Source organism: Heterodontus francisci, chromosome 14 (assembly GCF_036365525.1).
Source record: "Heterodontus francisci isolate sHetFra1 chromosome 14, sHetFra1.hap1, whole genome shotgun sequence".
Classification (NCBI taxonomy): Eukaryota; Metazoa; Chordata; class Chondrichthyes; order Heterodontiformes; family Heterodontidae; genus Heterodontus; species Heterodontus francisci.
In genome coordinates this window covers 64693665-64710588 of record NC_090384.1, presented here as the reverse complement: position 1 = coordinate 64710588, position 16924 = coordinate 64693665, and the positions used below count along the sequence as shown (strand labels likewise).

The 16924-nt window shown below is 45.7% G+C and overlaps 1 protein-coding gene across 5 annotated transcripts in view; it reads left to right on the top strand.

Annotated features, from left to right (window-relative positions):
* LOC137377085 (DENN domain-containing protein 5A) overlaps positions 1-16924 on the top strand; it is a 384360-nt gene that overhangs the window by 278958 nt on the left and 88478 nt on the right. For all 5 annotated transcript variants that reach the window (XM_068046370.1, XM_068046368.1, XM_068046369.1 and 2 more), the window contains one exon: positions 15068-15196. In XM_068046370.1, coding sequence (XP_067902471.1) covers positions 15068-15196 — 129 coding nt within the window. The remainder of the gene's footprint in view (positions 1-15067; positions 15197-16924) is intronic.

Sequence of the window (16924 nt, the reverse complement as noted above, 5' to 3'; positions counted from 1 at the left end):
TATTTATTCATTCTTGGGACGTCAGTGTCGTTGTATGGGCCAGCATTTATTACCCATCCCTAATTGCCCTTGAGAAGATGATAGTGAGCTGCCTTCTTGAACCAGTACAGTTCATGTGGTATAGGAACACCCACAGTGCTGTTAGGGAGAGAGTTCAAGGATTTTGACCCAGCTACAGTGAAGGAATGGCGATATAGTTCCAAGTCAGGATGTGAGTGACTTGGAGGGGAACTTGTAGGTGGTGGTGTTCCCATGCTTCTACTGCCCTTGTCCTTCTAGGTGGTAGAGACCGCGGATTTGGAAGGTTCTGTCTAAGGAGCCTTGGCCAGTTGCTGCAGTGCATCTTGTAAATGGTGCACACTGCTGCCACTGTGTGCTGGTGGCGGAGGGAATGAATGTTTAAGTTGGTGGATGGGGTGCCGATCAAGCGGATTGCTTTGTCTTGGATGGTGTCAAGCTTCTTGAGTGTTGGAGTTGCACTCATCCAGGCAATTGGCAAATATTTCATCACACTCCTGACTTATTCCTTGTAGGTTGTGGATAGGCTTTGGGGATTTTAGAATTTTAGAACATTACAGCGCAGTACAGGCCCTTCGGCTCTCGATGTTGCGCCGACCTGTGAAACCATCTGACCTACACTATTCCATTTTCATCCATATGTCTATCCAATGACCGCTTAAATGCCCTTAAAGTTGGAGAGTCTACTACTGTTGCAGGCAGGGCGTTCCACGCCCCTACTACTCTCTGAGTAAAGAAACTACCTCTAACATCTGTCCTATATCTAGCACCCCTCAACTTAAAGCTATGTCCCCTCGTGTTTGCCATCACCATCCGAGGAAAAAGACTCTCACTATCCACCCTATCTAACCCTCTGATTATCTTATATGTCTCTATTAAGTCACCTCTCCTCCTCCTTCTCTCCAACGAAAACAACCTCAAGTCCCTCAGCCTTTCCTCGTAAGACCTTCCCTCCATACCAGGCAACATCCTAGTAAATCTCCTCTGCACCCTTTCCAAAGCTTCCACATCCTTCCTATAATGCGGTGACCAGAACTGCACGCAATACTCCAGGTGCGGTCTCACCAGAGTTTTGTACAGCTGCAGCATGACCTCGTGGCTCCGAAACTCGATCCCCCTACTAATAAAAGCTAACACACCATATGCCTTCTTAACAGCCCTATTAACCTGGGTAGCAACTTTCAGGGATTTATGTACCTGGACACCAAGATCTCTCTGTTCATCTACACTACCAAGAATCTTCCCATTAGCCCAGTACTCTGCATTCCTGTTACTCCTTCCAAAGTGAATCACCTCACACTTTTCCGCATTAAACTCCATTTGCCATCTCTCAACCCAGCTCTGCAGCCTATCTATGTCCCTCTGTACCCTACAACATCCTTCGGCACTATCCACAACTCCACCGACCTTCGCGTCATCCGCAAATTTACTAACCCACCCTTCTACACCCTCTTCCAGGTCATTTATAAAAATGACAAACAGCAGTGGCCCCAAAACAGATCCTTGTGGTACACCACTAGTAACTAAACTCCAGGATGAACATTTGCCATCAACCACCACCCTCTGTCTTCTTTCAGCTAGCCAATTTCTGATCCAAACCTCTAAATCACCTTCAACCCCATACTTCCGTATTTTCTGCAATAGCCTACCGTGGGGAACCTTATCAAACGCCTTACTGACATCCATATACACCACATCCACTGCTTTACCCTCATCCACCTGTTTGGTCACCTTCTCGAAAAACTCAATAAGGTTTGTGAGGCAGAGGAGTCAGGAGGTAAGTTACTCGCTGCCGGATTTCCAGCCTCTGACCTGCCCATGTAGCCACAGTATTTATATGGCTGCTCCACTTACATTTCTAGTCAGTGGTAAAACTCAGGATGATGTTAGTGGAGGTTTCAGTGATGGTAATGCTATTGGATGTCAAGAGGAGATAGTTAAATTCTCTGTTGCCTAGCACTTGTGTGGTGTGAATGCCACTCACCGCTTATCAGCCCAAGCCTGAATGCTGTCCATATCTTGCTACATGTGGGCACTTACTGCTTCTGAGGGGTTGGTACTGAACACTGCAATTATCAGCGAACATCCCCACTTCTGACCTTATGTTAGAGGGAAGGTTATTGATGAAGCAGCTGAAGATGGTTGGGCCTAGGACACTGTCCTGAAGAACTCCTGCAGCGATGTCCTGGGGCTGAGATGATTGGCCTCCAACAACCACAGCCATCTTCCTTTGTGCTAGGTATGACTCTAACCAGTGGAGAGTTTCCCCCCCGATTCCCATTTACTTCAATTTTGCTAAAGCTCTGCCACGCTCAGTCAAATGCTGCCTTGATGACAAGGACAATCACTCTTATCTCATCTCTGGAATTCAGCTCTTTTATCGATGTTTGGATCAAAGCTGTAATGAGGTCTGGAGCTGAGTGACCTGGTGGAACCCAAACTGAACATCATTGAACAGGTTGGTGCTGAGTAAATGCCACTTGTTAGCACTGTTGAGGGCACCTTCACTCACTTTGCTGATGTTTGAGAGTTGACTGATAGGGCAGTAATTGGCCACATTAGATTTGTCCTGCTTTTTGTGGGCAATTTTCCACTTTGCTGGGTAGGTGCCTGTGTTGTAGCTTTACTGGAAAAACTTGGCTAAGGGCGTGTCTAGTTCTGGAGCACAAGTCTTCAGTACTTCTGGGTTGTTCTTCGGGCCCATACCTTTGCTGTATCCAGTTCCTTCAGCCATTTCTTGATTTTTTTTTTCTTTTTATTCTTTCACGGGATGTGGGCGTCGCTGGCAACGCCAGCATTTGTTGCCCATCGCTGATTGCCCTTGACAACTAAGTGGTTTGCTAGGCCATTTCAGAGGGCAGTTTAGAGCCAACCACATTGCTGTGGGGCTAGAATCACCTGTAGGCCAGACCAGGTAAGGACAGCAGATTTCCTTCCCTAAAGGACATTAGTGAACCAGCTGGGTTTTTATGACAATCAATGATAGTTTCATGGCACCATTACCGAGACTAACTTTCAATTCCAGATTTTTTTATTAATTACTTGAACTTAATAATTAATTTAATTTAAATTCCCCCAGCTGCCATGGTGGGATTTTAACCCATGTCCCCAGCTCAATGGCCTAGGCCTCCAGATTACAAAGACAGTGACATTACCACTACACCACTGTCTCCCCCTGACATCACGGGGAGTGAAGCGAGTTGGCTGAAGATTGGCATCTGTGATGCTGGGGACCTTAAAGGAGGCCGAGATGGATCATCTACTTGGCACTGCTGGCTGAAGCTGGTTGCCAATGCTTCGTGCTTATCTTTAGCAATGACATGCTGGGCCATCCCATCATTGAGGCTGGGGATGTTTTTGGAGTCTCTTCTCGTCAGTTGTTTAATTGTCTACCACTATTCATGATTTGATATGGCAGGACTGCAGAGCTTTGATCTGATCTGTTGGTTGTGAGGTTGCTTAGCTCTGTCTACAACATGCTGCTTCTGCTGTTTAGCATACATGTAGTCCTGTGCTTCACCAGGTTGGCACCTCATTCTTAGGTAGGCCTGGTGTTGCTCCTGGCATGCTCTCCTACACTCCTCATTGAACCAGTGTTTGTCCCCTGGCTTGATGGTAATGGTAAAGTGAGGGATATGCTGGGCAATGGGATTACAGATTGTGGTTGAATACAATTCTGCTGCTACTGATGACCCACAGTGCCTCATGGATGCCAGTTTTGAGCTGCTAGATCTTTTCTGAGTCTATCCCATTTAGCACGGTGTCTGGACTGATCGGGTGGTGCCCTGCAGTGCACGACTACTATTACACGGGTCTCGCACATGATGTTGGTCTTCTGTGTTCCCCATGACATAGCCCTCCAGAGAGGTGTGGATCTTGAAGAGGGTGAGGCCCTGGAACAACACAGCTCATCGGAGGAAGAGGAGGAGCAGGAGGTGGAAGAGAAGGAGGAAGATGCAGAACACAGGTGCCCCAGTTGCACAGGGAGGTGTCCGGGCCCGGTGAAGGACTTGAGGATCTCATTAGGATGCCATCAATGTCAGGATCATCTGATCCTGGCACTTTCAGCTGAGCCCTTCTAATCCAGGAGGACAGTATGGCCTGGAACATGCTTTGAGCTACCTGTGAGAACCCTTCCATTGAAGACGCAGCCTGGAATAGATCCATTCCTAACGCCAATGAAGGATGCACATCTGTCCAGAGGTTTTACTGTGCCCATCCAAGGACCTTTGCTCCCCTTCACCACTTCATCCCTATTTTCTTGTTCTGCCATTAAAAAATGGAAGCTCACACGCCTGGCGTTATGTGTCAGTACTTATATTGTGTTGAAAAATAGGAAAAGTGCTCAGTTACTGGTGCATTAAACCCCAGTTATCCACTCAGTGCTCTGCCTGACATGGTGGCCTCCATTCTCAGCTACTTCTACACAGTGTTCCCCTTGTTGCCTCGGAGGAGGTGGAGGCAGCCTCTTCACTTCTCTCTCCTCGCGGTTGAGATGCACATGGCGATTGTCCTTGTTGTGAAGGTGCCAGTGGGGGCACCTCCAGAGCCTGCTGCACCGGCCTCAGTGCCGGGGCAGCCTCCGCCACCGGATCCTGCTGCAGAGATGGTCTCTCAGTCAGAGGGACAAAGGAGGCCAAAGATGATGATGGTGCCCTGCAAGGGATGGCACCCTCATCCTCATTGGTGACAGCCTCAGCCCTTGGCTGGCACTCTGCATGATTGGAGGGGAGCATCAGCTGGGGTGCAACTGGCATCCCTACCAAACATCTCTACATTATCAGCACCACTGATCAGTCAAGGCTACAGAGTGTAGCATGCATTCTGTGAACATCAGTGTGCAGTTCTTGCATGCACTCTGAGTGCTGCCGCATATAGAATTAGAATTAGAATATTACAGCGCAGTACAGGCCCTTCGGCCCTCGATGTTGCGCCGATCATCTGACCTACACTATTCCATTTACATCCATATGTCTATCCAATGACCACTTAAATGCCCTTAAAGTTGGCGAGTCTACTACTGTTGCAGGCAGGGCGTTCCACGCCCCTACTACTCTCTGCGTAAAGAAACTACCTCTGACATCTGTCCTATATCTTTCACCCCTCAACTTAAAGCTATGTCCCCTCGTGTTTGCCATCCTCATCCGAGGAAAAAGACTCTCACTATCCACCCTATCTAACCCTCTGATTATCTTGTATGTCTCTATTAAGTCACCTCTCCTCCTCCTTCTCTCTAACGAAAACAACCCCAAGTCCCTCAGCCTTTCCTTGTAAGACCTTCCTTCCATACCAGGCAACATCCTAGTAAATCTCCTCTGCACCCTTTCCAAAGCTTCGACATCCTTCCTATAATGCGGTGACCAGAACTGCACGCAATACTCCAGGTGCGGCCTCACCAGAGTTTTGTACAGCTGCATCATGACCCCGTGGCTCTGAAACTCGATCCCCCTACTAATAAAGGCTAACACACCATATGCCTTCTTAACAGCCCTATTAACCTGGGTAGCAACTTTCAGGGATTTATGTACCTGGATACCAAGATCTCTCTGCTCATCTACACTACCAAGAATCTTCCCATTAGCCCAGTACTCTGCATTGCTGTTACTCCTTCCAAAGTGAATCACCTCACACTTCTCCGCATTAAACTCCATTTGCCATCTCTCAGCCCAGCTCTGCAGCCTATCTATGTCCCTCTGTACCCTACAACACCCTTCGACACTATCCACAACTCCACCGACCTTCGTGTCATCCGCAAATTTACTAACCCACCCTTCTACACCCTCATCCAGGTCGTTTATAAAAATGACAAACAGCAGTGGCCCCAAAACAGAACCTTGCGGTACACCACTAGTAACTAAACTCCAGGATGAACATTTGCCATCAACCACCACCCTCTGTCTTCTTTCAGCTAGCCAATTTCTGATCCAAAGCTCTAAATCACCTTCAACCCCATACTTGCGTATTTTCTGCAATAGCCTACCGTGGGGAACCTTATCAAACGCCTTACTGAAATCCATATACACCACATCCACGGCTTTACCCTCATCCACCTGTTTGGTCACCTTCTCGAAAAACTCAATAAGGTTTGTGAGGCACGACCTACCTTTCACAAAACCGTGCTGACTATCGCAAATGAACTTATTCTTTTCAAGATGATTATAAATCCTGTCTCTTATAACCTTTTCCAACATTTTACCCACAACCGAAGTAAGGCTCACAGGTCTATAATTACCAGGGCTGTCTCTACTCCCCTTCTTGAACAAGGGGACAACATTTGCTATCCTCCAGTCCTCCGGCACTACTCCTGTCGACAATGACGACTTAAAGATCAACAACAACGGCTCTGCAATCTCCTCCCTGGCTTCCCAGAGAATCCTAGGATAAATCCCATCTGGCCCAGGGGACTTATCTATTTTCACTCTTTCCAAAATTGCTAACACCTCCTCCTTGTGAATCTCAATCCCATCTAGCCTAGTAGGCTGTATCTCAGTAATCTCCTCGGCAACATTTTCTTTCTCTACTGTAAATACTGACGAAAAATATTCATTTAACGCTTCCCCTATCTCCTCTGATTCCGCACACAACTTCCCACTACTATCCTTGATTGGCCCTGTTCTAACTCTTATCATTCGTTTATTCCTGATATACCTATAGAAAGCCTTAGGGTTTTCTTTGATCCTATCCGCCAATGACTTCTCGTGTCCTCTCCTTGCTCTTCTTAGCCCTCCCTTTAGATCCTTCCTGGCTAGCTTGTAACTCTCAAGCGCCCTAACTGAGCCTTCACGTCTCATCCTAACATAAGCCGCCCTCTTCCTCTTGACAAGCGCTTCAACTTCTTGAGTAAACCACGGCTCCCTTGCTCGACAACTTCCTCCCTGCCTGACAGGTACATACTTATCAAGGACACGCATTAGCTGCTCCTTGAATATAGCTGTCCATGAGTTGGCCATTCAGTTTATGGAGGAGCTCATGCGCTTAAAGTCCTGAGCTATGGTGGCGTACATGAGCTGAATGGACCCCTCCATTTCTCAGCCCATGACCGCGAACTGGGTCACGGAACTCCAACAATTGGGAGAAAATCTGTTGCTGCTGGCCTAAGTAGAGCCACCTTTCTTGTAACTCCCGAGGCCCTGCATCTATCTCCAGCTGAGCAGGGTTGTGTCTGTCCTCCATCCTCCGAGGGGGACTGCCCACAGCTGCCTCTGCCACCTCCTCGTGTACATTTGTGGTGTACTCATCACCCAGTGCTATCCTATCTAATCGCGAGTGAGAACCCACTGAGGTGACTGTATCTAGTTAGTGGAGGGTGTGCTTGCAAGGTGTGACAGTGCTTGCTCTGAGGTCTGCTGTGGCAGTGCTTGTCCCAGTGATGGTACAGCAATCAGTCTTTGCGCCTCAACAGCAGAACCTGCAGGGGACACAGGAACAGATCATGTGAACAAGCCTTGAGAGCAGTATCCTTTGCAGTGCTGAGTCTTCCGATACAGTTGAGACTTCAGCATGCTGTCGGACGAGTAGAGTACAATGCATCCCCTTAATCAGCGCATTGCAGTTTCTATTCACCCTCTCCACCAGTGATGTCCATCCCACCTTCCCCGATGCGTGTGGTCAGCGACCCTTGCTACTTCCATGGCTCCTTGTTCCAGGGTGATGATTACAAGCTGGATGTGGAGCCCTCCTCCTTTCTGGGCCCTTTTGCGGACATTCTGAGTCCATTTCTCCTGCAAGGACAAGAGAGATAGATAAGGCACTGCTGGCCTCAATGGCCAATGCCAACGGCTGATACTCATAAGAAGCTGCATATATCAGTGCTGGCAGGATCTCAGTGGCACTATGGCTCTGAGCCTTGCTGAAGATTCAGCTAAGTACCCTGGGCACACATTCCTCCCATGTTCAGGAGCAGCATGTGGCCTTTGGCTCCTCAGCTGGAGTTTGAATACCCAGCCTGTACTGAGGATCCGATGTTGCACTCACCTTGCCTGAACGGATAAGGTAATTGAATTGCTTCCTGCGCTGGACCCACTTCCTCTGGACTACACTCCATCTGCTTACAGTCTCAGCAACCTCAATCCAGGCCCGCTTGGTCTGAGAGGTTGGCCTTCTCCTGCCACCCTCCGGAATGAGGACCTCGCTCCACTCCCTCACTGCTTCAAGGAGAACCTCCAGGTCGGCATTAGCAAAGCAAGAGGCTGCCATTCAGGTTTAAATAAGGCCCGCTGTCTTTCAGTCCCACCTCCGTTCCCGCCCCTGCGGTCACTGACTGGCTGCCCAACCCACTCTCCAGTCAATTAACAGTCCACCTCCCTGAAAATAGGGACATGTGACTGCTTCCCGTCGGGAGCTGGATCAGGACCTGGAAACATTCGCAACATCCATTTCCCAATCTCGGAAGGAAAAGCGGGCCCCTGGACTCACTTATATTACTCTGCACAGGGAGGTTGAAATGAGGTGCACTAGTTATGCTTTTTTACAAGTCTCCAGTACTTTAACCAAATTGTCATTTTTCATGTGTGAATGTAGGCAACAAGTACCTATAAGCTACTTTGCTATGGACAACTTTATCGCCCTAAACTGCAGTTAGAGTGTTATAATTGACCTCAATTTCTTTAAGTCAGTGAGCAAAAAATCCTGATCGTTATTCAGTGACTCTTGCTGGAAATTGCATATTTAAACTATGGAGAGGAACATTATCAGGTTTGACTTAACTGTCCCTTTGGTTAAATAACATGTCAGCATTTAACTGTCTAAATTCATATGTGAAGAATGTCAACTTGGGAGTGCTAATTCCTGTGGCACCCTTTCTCAGCACAATTGTGATGGAATAGTGCAGTGAAAATATGCCAGGTTTTTGCATCTGTCTGCAATCCATCAAACTCTGATGGAAGTGCACAAGTGTGGATGTTGGGTAAGGACAAGATCAGATACTTCTTGTGGTGCAGTAACTTGCTGGAGGATGTACATCATCTGTGGAACACTTCCCCTGCAGGGAATCAACATCTTCAGGAGGTGAGGAGAGAAAATGTACAGAAGAAAAACATTTTCATGCTACTAATAGTTGCTGGCTCAGTATTATTGTGTTTTTGCTCTGGCACCATTTCAATACCTTAATTTAATAAGTCAGTCTGACAATGGCAAGTGGGAAGTACATTAAGTAAGGGGAAAAATGCATTTACCACAGAGATTTTTCATTATTTCCAACCTAGTTAACATTAACCCTGCAGAGATATAAATAATGAATACCTGAGCCCATTTTTCTAGGTGCAAGACTTTCCATTTCAGAGCTATCCTGCTGTTAAACATTCATTGTCCACATATGGAAACTTTGAACTGTTAGCAATGTCATTTGTGGAGATGGAGTGTTGCCTTTCTTTTTATTATGTCAGTCAGATGACTTGCATTTCAGCTCTTTTCCTGATGGAGAAGGTTGATTAAATCGTAGATTACCTTTCAGTATGGGTTTTCTTTGGGAGGGGCAGGATAGCGAAGGAGGGAGTACAGGTGATAAGAGCTGTAGGAGACAAACTTCTAATGGAAAATTATGGTATATAGCAAAACATTTTCTCTGAATGTAAATGTGGTGAGCAGTATTCCACAAGTATACACGTATAAATATATGATCTTGAATAAGGTATTGAGAGAACAATATCAAAATCTGTTGATTTAAAAATTAGGGGTTATGGCAAATTGTGACAAGGATAGACAAAGACAGCAGGAAGAGGTAGAAAGACCAGCAGAGTGGACAGATAGATGACAGATGCAGTTCCATGTACGATTACATTTTGGAAGTAACAATGGGGACTGGTAAGATTTTAAATTGATCAGAGAGACATTGATGACAGAGATCATTATAATATTAAGTAGATATTGCCATAAAAAATCAAATGGAATTGTTTTGCCTAGAATACAAAAGGAGGATGATAAAACAGAATCTTAGGCCACAGTTGGAGGAAGCTTTTTTTATGTACCCCAATTATGAGGAGGTTGTAAAAACAATTTCAAAGGTGTAGTGTATTCATTAGGACATTACCAGGGAAGAGGCGTTCCAGTTATATGCAGAGAGATTTGGAAAGTTAGGATTTTCTTCACTCAAGCTGGAAAGGTTGAAAAGTGACCTGATCAAAATTCTCAAGATTATGGAGGTTTGTGATAGATTGATTCCACTGGTCACTTTGATGGTAATGAGAAAGTAAATATTCAGAACATACTGCAAATTGAAACACAAAACATTTTAATAACCAACAGTACTGTTATAAACCATTTGAAAGTACTTTATTTTTTGCAAAGAAGAGTTGTACACTGGTTTCAACCCTAATGTAAATTTGCAGGCTATTACATTGACGGTCTAATTATGCATGTCTGTATAGTAATTGTACTTTTTAGTGTACTAAGGTGACTAATGCTGAGGGGGCTGATGGTGGTGCTGGTTGAATTGAAATCACTATGGAAGAGTAAATTGATGACTTTGAAAATATCAGATGCAATAGCAAGTTATTGGTGCTGATATGTTTACAGTTTAGCCTCTGAATGGAGGGATAATGAATGCAATGCCATAAATCTAAAAGGATAGAGAAATTACTGCATAGAAGGAAACCATTCTGATGAATACAAATCTTGAATTGTTGCAATGAGCATTCTTGGTTTGATAGGTTGGTTTTTTTAAAAATAGAATCTTCTCATTCTTATACCTGATAAATTAGTTACAAGATTGTCAGTTCCCTCAATTAGATTAAAAGCAAAATACTGCGGATGCTGGAAATCTGAAACAAAAACAATAAATGCTGGATTCACTCAGCAGGTCTGGCAGCATCTGTGGAAAGAGAAGCAGAGTTAACGTTTCGGGTCAGTGACCCTTCTTCGGAACTGACAAATATTAGAAAAGTCACAGATTATAAACAAGTGAGGTGGGGGTTGGGCAAGAGATAACAAAGGAGAAGGTGCAGATTGGACCAGGCCACATAGCTGACCAAAAGGTCACGGAGCAAAGGCAAACAATATGTTAATGGTGTGTTGAAAGACAAAGCATTAGTACAGATTAGGTGTGAATATACTGAATATTGAACATCAGCAAGTGCAAACCTGAAGAAAAACAACCTGAAAAAAACAGTGGGTAAGCAAACTGAACAAACTAAGATGAAATGAAATAAATGCAAAAAAAGATTGTAAAAAATGTAAAAAGGAATGCAAAAAAAAAGGAAGAAAAAATAACCAAAAATGACTAAAAATGAAAGTAAAGTGGGGGGCTGTCATGCTCTGAAATTATTGAACTCAATGTTCAGTCCGGCAGGCTGTAGTGTGCCTAATCGGTAGATGAGATGCTGTTCCTCGAGCTTGCGTTGATGTTCACTGGAACACTGCAGCAATCCCAGGACAGAGATGTGAGCATGAGAGCAGGGGGGAGTGTTGAAATGGCAAGCAACCGGAGGCTCAGGGTCCTGCTTGCGGACTGAGCGGAGATGTTCCGCAAAGCGGTCACCCAGTCTGCGCTTGGTCTCCCCAATGTAGAGGAGACCACACTGTGAGCAGCGAATACAGTATACTACATTGAAAGAAGTACAAGTAAATCGCTGCTTCACCTGAAAGGAGTGTTTGGGGCCTGGGATAGTGAGGAGAGAGGAGGTAAATGGGCAGGTATTACACCTCCTGCGATTGCAAGGGAAGGTGCCCTGGGACGGGGACGAGGTGGTGGGGGTAATGGAGGAGTGGACCAGGGTGTCGCGGAGGGAACGATCCCTTCGGAATGCTGACAGGGGAAGGGAGGGGAAGATGCGACTGGTAGTGGCATCACGCTGGAGGTGGCGAAAATGGCGGAGGATGATCCTTTGGATATGGACGCTGGTGGGATGAAAAGTGAGGACAAGGGGAACCCTGTCACGGTTCTGGGAGGGAGGGGAAGGGGTGAGGGTAGAGGTGCGGGGAATGGGTCGGACGCGGTTGAGGGCCCTGTCAACCACAGTGGGGGGAAATCCTCGGTTGAGGAAAAAGGAGGTCATATCAGAAGCACCGTCATGGAAGGTAGCATCATCAGAGCAGATGCATCGGAGACGGAGAAACTGGGAGAATGGAATGGAGTCCTTACAGGAGGTAGGGTGTGAAGAAGTGTAGTCGAGGTAGCTGTGGGAGTCAGTGGGCTTATAATAGATATTGGTAGACAACCTATCCCCAGAGATGGAGACAGAGAAGTCGAGGAAGGGAAGGGAAGTGTCAGAGATGGACCATGTAAAGGTGAGAGAAGGGTGGAAATTGGAAGCAAAGTTGATAAAGTTTTCTAGTTCGGGGCGGGAGCAGGAAACGGCACCGATACAGTCATCAATGTACCGGAAAAAGAGTTGGGGGAGGGGGCCTGAGTAGGACTGGAACAAAGAATGCTCGACATATCCCACAAAAAGACAGGCATAACTAGGACCCATGCGGGTACCCATAGCGACGCCTTTTACTTGAAGGAAATGCATGGAGTTGAAGGAGAAGTTGTTCAATGTGAGAACAAGTTCAGCCAGGCGGAGGAGGGTGTTGGTGGATGGGGACTGGTTGGGCCTCTGTTCCAGGAAGAAGCGGAGAGCCCTCAAACCATCCTGGTGGGGGATGGAGGTGTAGAGCGATTGCACGTCCATAGTGAAGAGGAGGCGGTTGGGACCAGGAAACTGGAAATTGTCAAAATGACATAGGGCGTCAGAAGAGTCACGGATGTAGGTGGGAAGAGACTGGACCAGCGGAGAAAAGATATAGTCTAGATAGGAAGAAATAAGTTCAGTTGGGCAGGAGCAGGCTGACACAATGGGTCTGCCGGGACAGTCCCGTTTGTGGATTTTGGGAAGGAGGTAGAAGCGGGCTGTCCGGGGTTGCGGGACTATGAGGTTGGAAGCTGTAGAGGGAAGATCTCCAGAGGAGATGAGGTCAGTGACAGTCCTTTGGACGGTGGTGGGGTCATGGTCCAGAGGGAGGTAGGAAGAGGTGTCTGTGAGTTGGCGTTGAGCTTCTGCAAGGTAGAGGTCGGTACGCCATACAACAACAGCACCACCCTTGTCTGCAGGTTTGATGACCATGTCGGGGTTAGACCTGAGAGAATGGAGTGCCTCAAGTTCAGAGGGGGACAGGTTAGAGTGAGTGAGGGGGGCAGAGAAATTGAGACGACCAATGTCTCGCCGACAGTTTTCAATGAAGAGATCAAGAGTGGGTAAGAGGCCAGGGTGAGGGGTCCAGGTAGAGGGAGAATGCTGGAGGCGGGTGAATGGGTCTGCTGGTCGGGGGGAGGACTCCTGGTCGAAGAAGTGAGCCCGGAGGCGGAGGCGACGGAAGAAGAGCTCAACGTCATGCCGAGCGCGAAATTCATTGAGGTGGGGGCGTAAGGGAATAAAACTGAGACCTTTGCTGAGTACAGAACGCTCAGCATCAGAGAGGGGGAGGTCAGAGGGTATAGTGAATACACGGCAAGGGGTCAGATCAGAAGGGGTGGGGTCAGAGGGAAGTGAAGCGGAAGGAGGATCTGGAGGGGCATTAGTCCCCATCAGCTGCTGGAGCTTGCGTTCCTTAACACCTGAAAGGAAGAAAAAAAGTTTTTTGTTAATGCGTCGGATGAGACGTAAGATGAGATGAAACTGCGGAGTAGAACAGATTTGAGATAAGGTGAGACGGTGCTGCTGGAGAGAGGTCCAGTGTGTGCATATGGCGGCGCATAGCACTGAGTGTGGATCTCAGGATGCGGCGAGAGTAGCAGTCCGAGGAACGTTGTATTTCTCGGAGATACCTGTGATCCTGGGTGGTTTCAAAGCATGATGGGTGAAACTGCAGTTGGAATCCACGTGGAATCAGTCGGAGCCGGAGACAGTCACTGAGGAAGGAGAAGTGGCTGTGAAAACGAGTTTTGGTAGATACCTTATCAAACACCAGGAGGGAAATAGAAAGCAATGAAGGTGAACAAGGTAAAAGAGACAAACGAAAATCCCGTCGGAGAGAAGAGCAGAACTTCTTCAAGGTAGGCATTCCTGGAAGAGAAGTGGCAGTGAATTAAACACTAAAATAAAAGCAAAATACTGCAGATGCTGGAAATCTGAAACAAAAACAAGAAATGCTGGATTCACTCAGCAGGTCTGGCAGCATCTGTGGAAAGAGAAGCAGAGTTAACGTTTCGGGTCAGTGACCCTTCTTCGGAACTGACAAATATTAGAAAAGTCACAGATTATAAACAAGTGAGGTGGGGGTGGGGCAAGAGATAACAAAGGAGAAGGTGCAGATTGGACCAGGCCACATAGCTGACCAAAAGGTCACGGAGCAAAGGCAAACAATATGTTAATGGTGTGTTGAAAGACAAAGCATTAGTACAGATTAGGTGTGAATATACTGAATATTGAACATCAGCAAGTGCAAACCTGAAGAAAAACAACCTGAAAAAAACAGTGGGTAAGCAAACTGAACAAACTAAGATGAAATGAAATAAATGCAAAAAAAGATTGTAAAAAATGTAAAAAGGAATGCAAAAAAAAAGGAAGAAAAAATAACCAAAAATGACTAAAAATGAAAGTAAAGTGGGGGGCTGTCATGCTCTGAAATTATTGAACTCAATGTTCAGTCCGGCAGGCTGTAGTGTGCCTAATCGGTAGATGAGATGCTGTTCCTCGAGCTTGCGTTGATGTTCACTGGAACACTGCAGCAATCCCAGGACAGAGATGTGAGCATGAGAGCAGGGGGGAGTGTTGAAATGGCAAGCAACCGGAAGCTCAGGGTCCTGCTTGCGGACTGAGCGGAGATGTTCCGCAAAGCGGTCACCCTCAATTAGATTGCTGCTTCTGGTCACAAGGGCTGCAAGTGGCTTTCAAGTTGCAGTGGTGTTGTTATGTTTGTTGTTTTTGGCATAATGGAGCAATTTTTTTAAATCTGTCATCAGTTTGCATATCTTATTCACCTTTTCCTGACTAAACTGACCTATTTTGTAGAGCCTACAATATGAGTTGCAGAATTCCACAGGCAACTAGGGATCACAAAACTGAGCTATTGTGGCAAGGAGGGCTGGAATGGATTGTCTTACTATCTGAATCTATTTTTTTCCCTATTTCAGACACATCCAGAATATTGGTGAGATCAAAACTGATGTGGGCAAAGCTCGAGCTTGGGTGAGACTCTCTATGGAGAAGAAACTGCTGTCCAGACATCTAAAGCAGCTCCTCTCCGACCACGAGCTAACAAAGTAAGGAGTAGAGTATACTGTTCCTATAACTACACAGGGCCATGTTTAATGTCTACTGCATTTGTGGCTAGCGTAAACTATTAAGTAAAAAGTAAGACTAGTATGGCCAGTAAAAAGTATAAACTTATACAGCATGTATAAGTAACCACTGACCACCTCCAGGCGCTTACCCATTGTCTCTCGAGATAAGGAGGCCAAAGAAGAAGAATAAGTAATTAAAGAATTTCTAATGTATCTGAGTCAATTTGATGGCAGTACTATTTATTCTATGGCTGATACCCAATTTAGAATGTGCTCAAATTGGCTAGAATTAAGTTGTAGTTTTAAGATGTGACAAGACTGGAAAAAAACGATTTTTTTTGCAATTCAGAATCCAGCCACTATATTTGAAATGGTATTTGTAATGCAGAATTTAAGCTGTGGTATTTGATTTTTGTCTTTAAATTATAGTAGAAAACTGATTAAATCCACTAATATTTCCTATTTTGAACCCACACAGCTGGGAAATGCATAGAATGAAATAGGCTTGCTTGAGTTAATAGCCAAGTTGAAGGCAGAAAGATTAACAGAAAGAGTCTGTTATAACCCTGTGGGCAGGATAAAGGTGGTGATAAGATAAGAAGGGTACTTAAAGACAATAATGTTAACTTCAGTCAATCCAGTATAAATTGGAAATGTCCTGAGGGAAGTAAGGCAACAGAACTAGAACTAGTGAATGTAGTCCTGGATTATTTTTTTGACTGTGTGTTATGGTTCTCATTCGGGGTAAATTTCATCTCGACTTAGTTTCCAATGAGGGATCAACATCATACTATAAGGAACAAAAGAAGAACTTGCATTTGTTCCTCAAGACTTCTCAAAGCATTTCACACCTAATAAATTACTTTTGAAACTCAGTCACTGTGACGCAGGAAAATAGATCAGCTCATTCTGTGCACAGGAAGGCTCAACAAACACACCATAAACTAGTTAATGAGAGTTGATATGGCTGTAACATCAGGAGAACTTCCTGTTCTTTGACCGTGCCAAGGGAGCTCCTATGTCTGTCTGAACAAGTAGAGAGGGAGTTATTTTAATATCTCATGCAGACGATAGGATCTTTTATGGTGCAGCAACTGCTCAATACTGCACTGAAGTGGTAGCCTAGATTATGTGTTATGTACCCGATCATAGAATCATGGAATGGTTACAGCACAGAAGGAGGCTATTCGGCCTATTGTATCCGTGCCGGCTCTCTCCAAGTGCAACTCAGCTAGTGCCACACTCTTGCCTTTCCCTTGCTTTTGTGCTCCATGCCTCTATTTATGAAACCCAGGATCCTGTATGCTTTTTTTAAATAAATGAATGCTTTGTCTCCTTTTGCGTGTGATTTCCCTGCCTACTCCCTGTTTCTTGAAAGTTGTGATGACTCATTTTTACTCTGTACAAAGCAGATATCAAACCAGAAACCTTCAAGGTTGATGTGGCTCGGCTGTTTTAGATAGATTCACTATGCAAGCGAGTGATCTGTGAAGTTAAACTGAGAATAGCTTGTTTTCTTTAATTAACCTTGTTGGTCTGTTTGTCAGCCTGATGACAAACATCAATAATTTTAGGCGCATTTGGCAAAGAGGAGAAATTGCTGGCCTGATGAACACAAAATGTTATTTTGAAGCCAATCAAATTAACAGAACCATTAAAACCACAATTGCAGGGGTTAGAGTGGGCCAGAACAGTGTACACACTGGC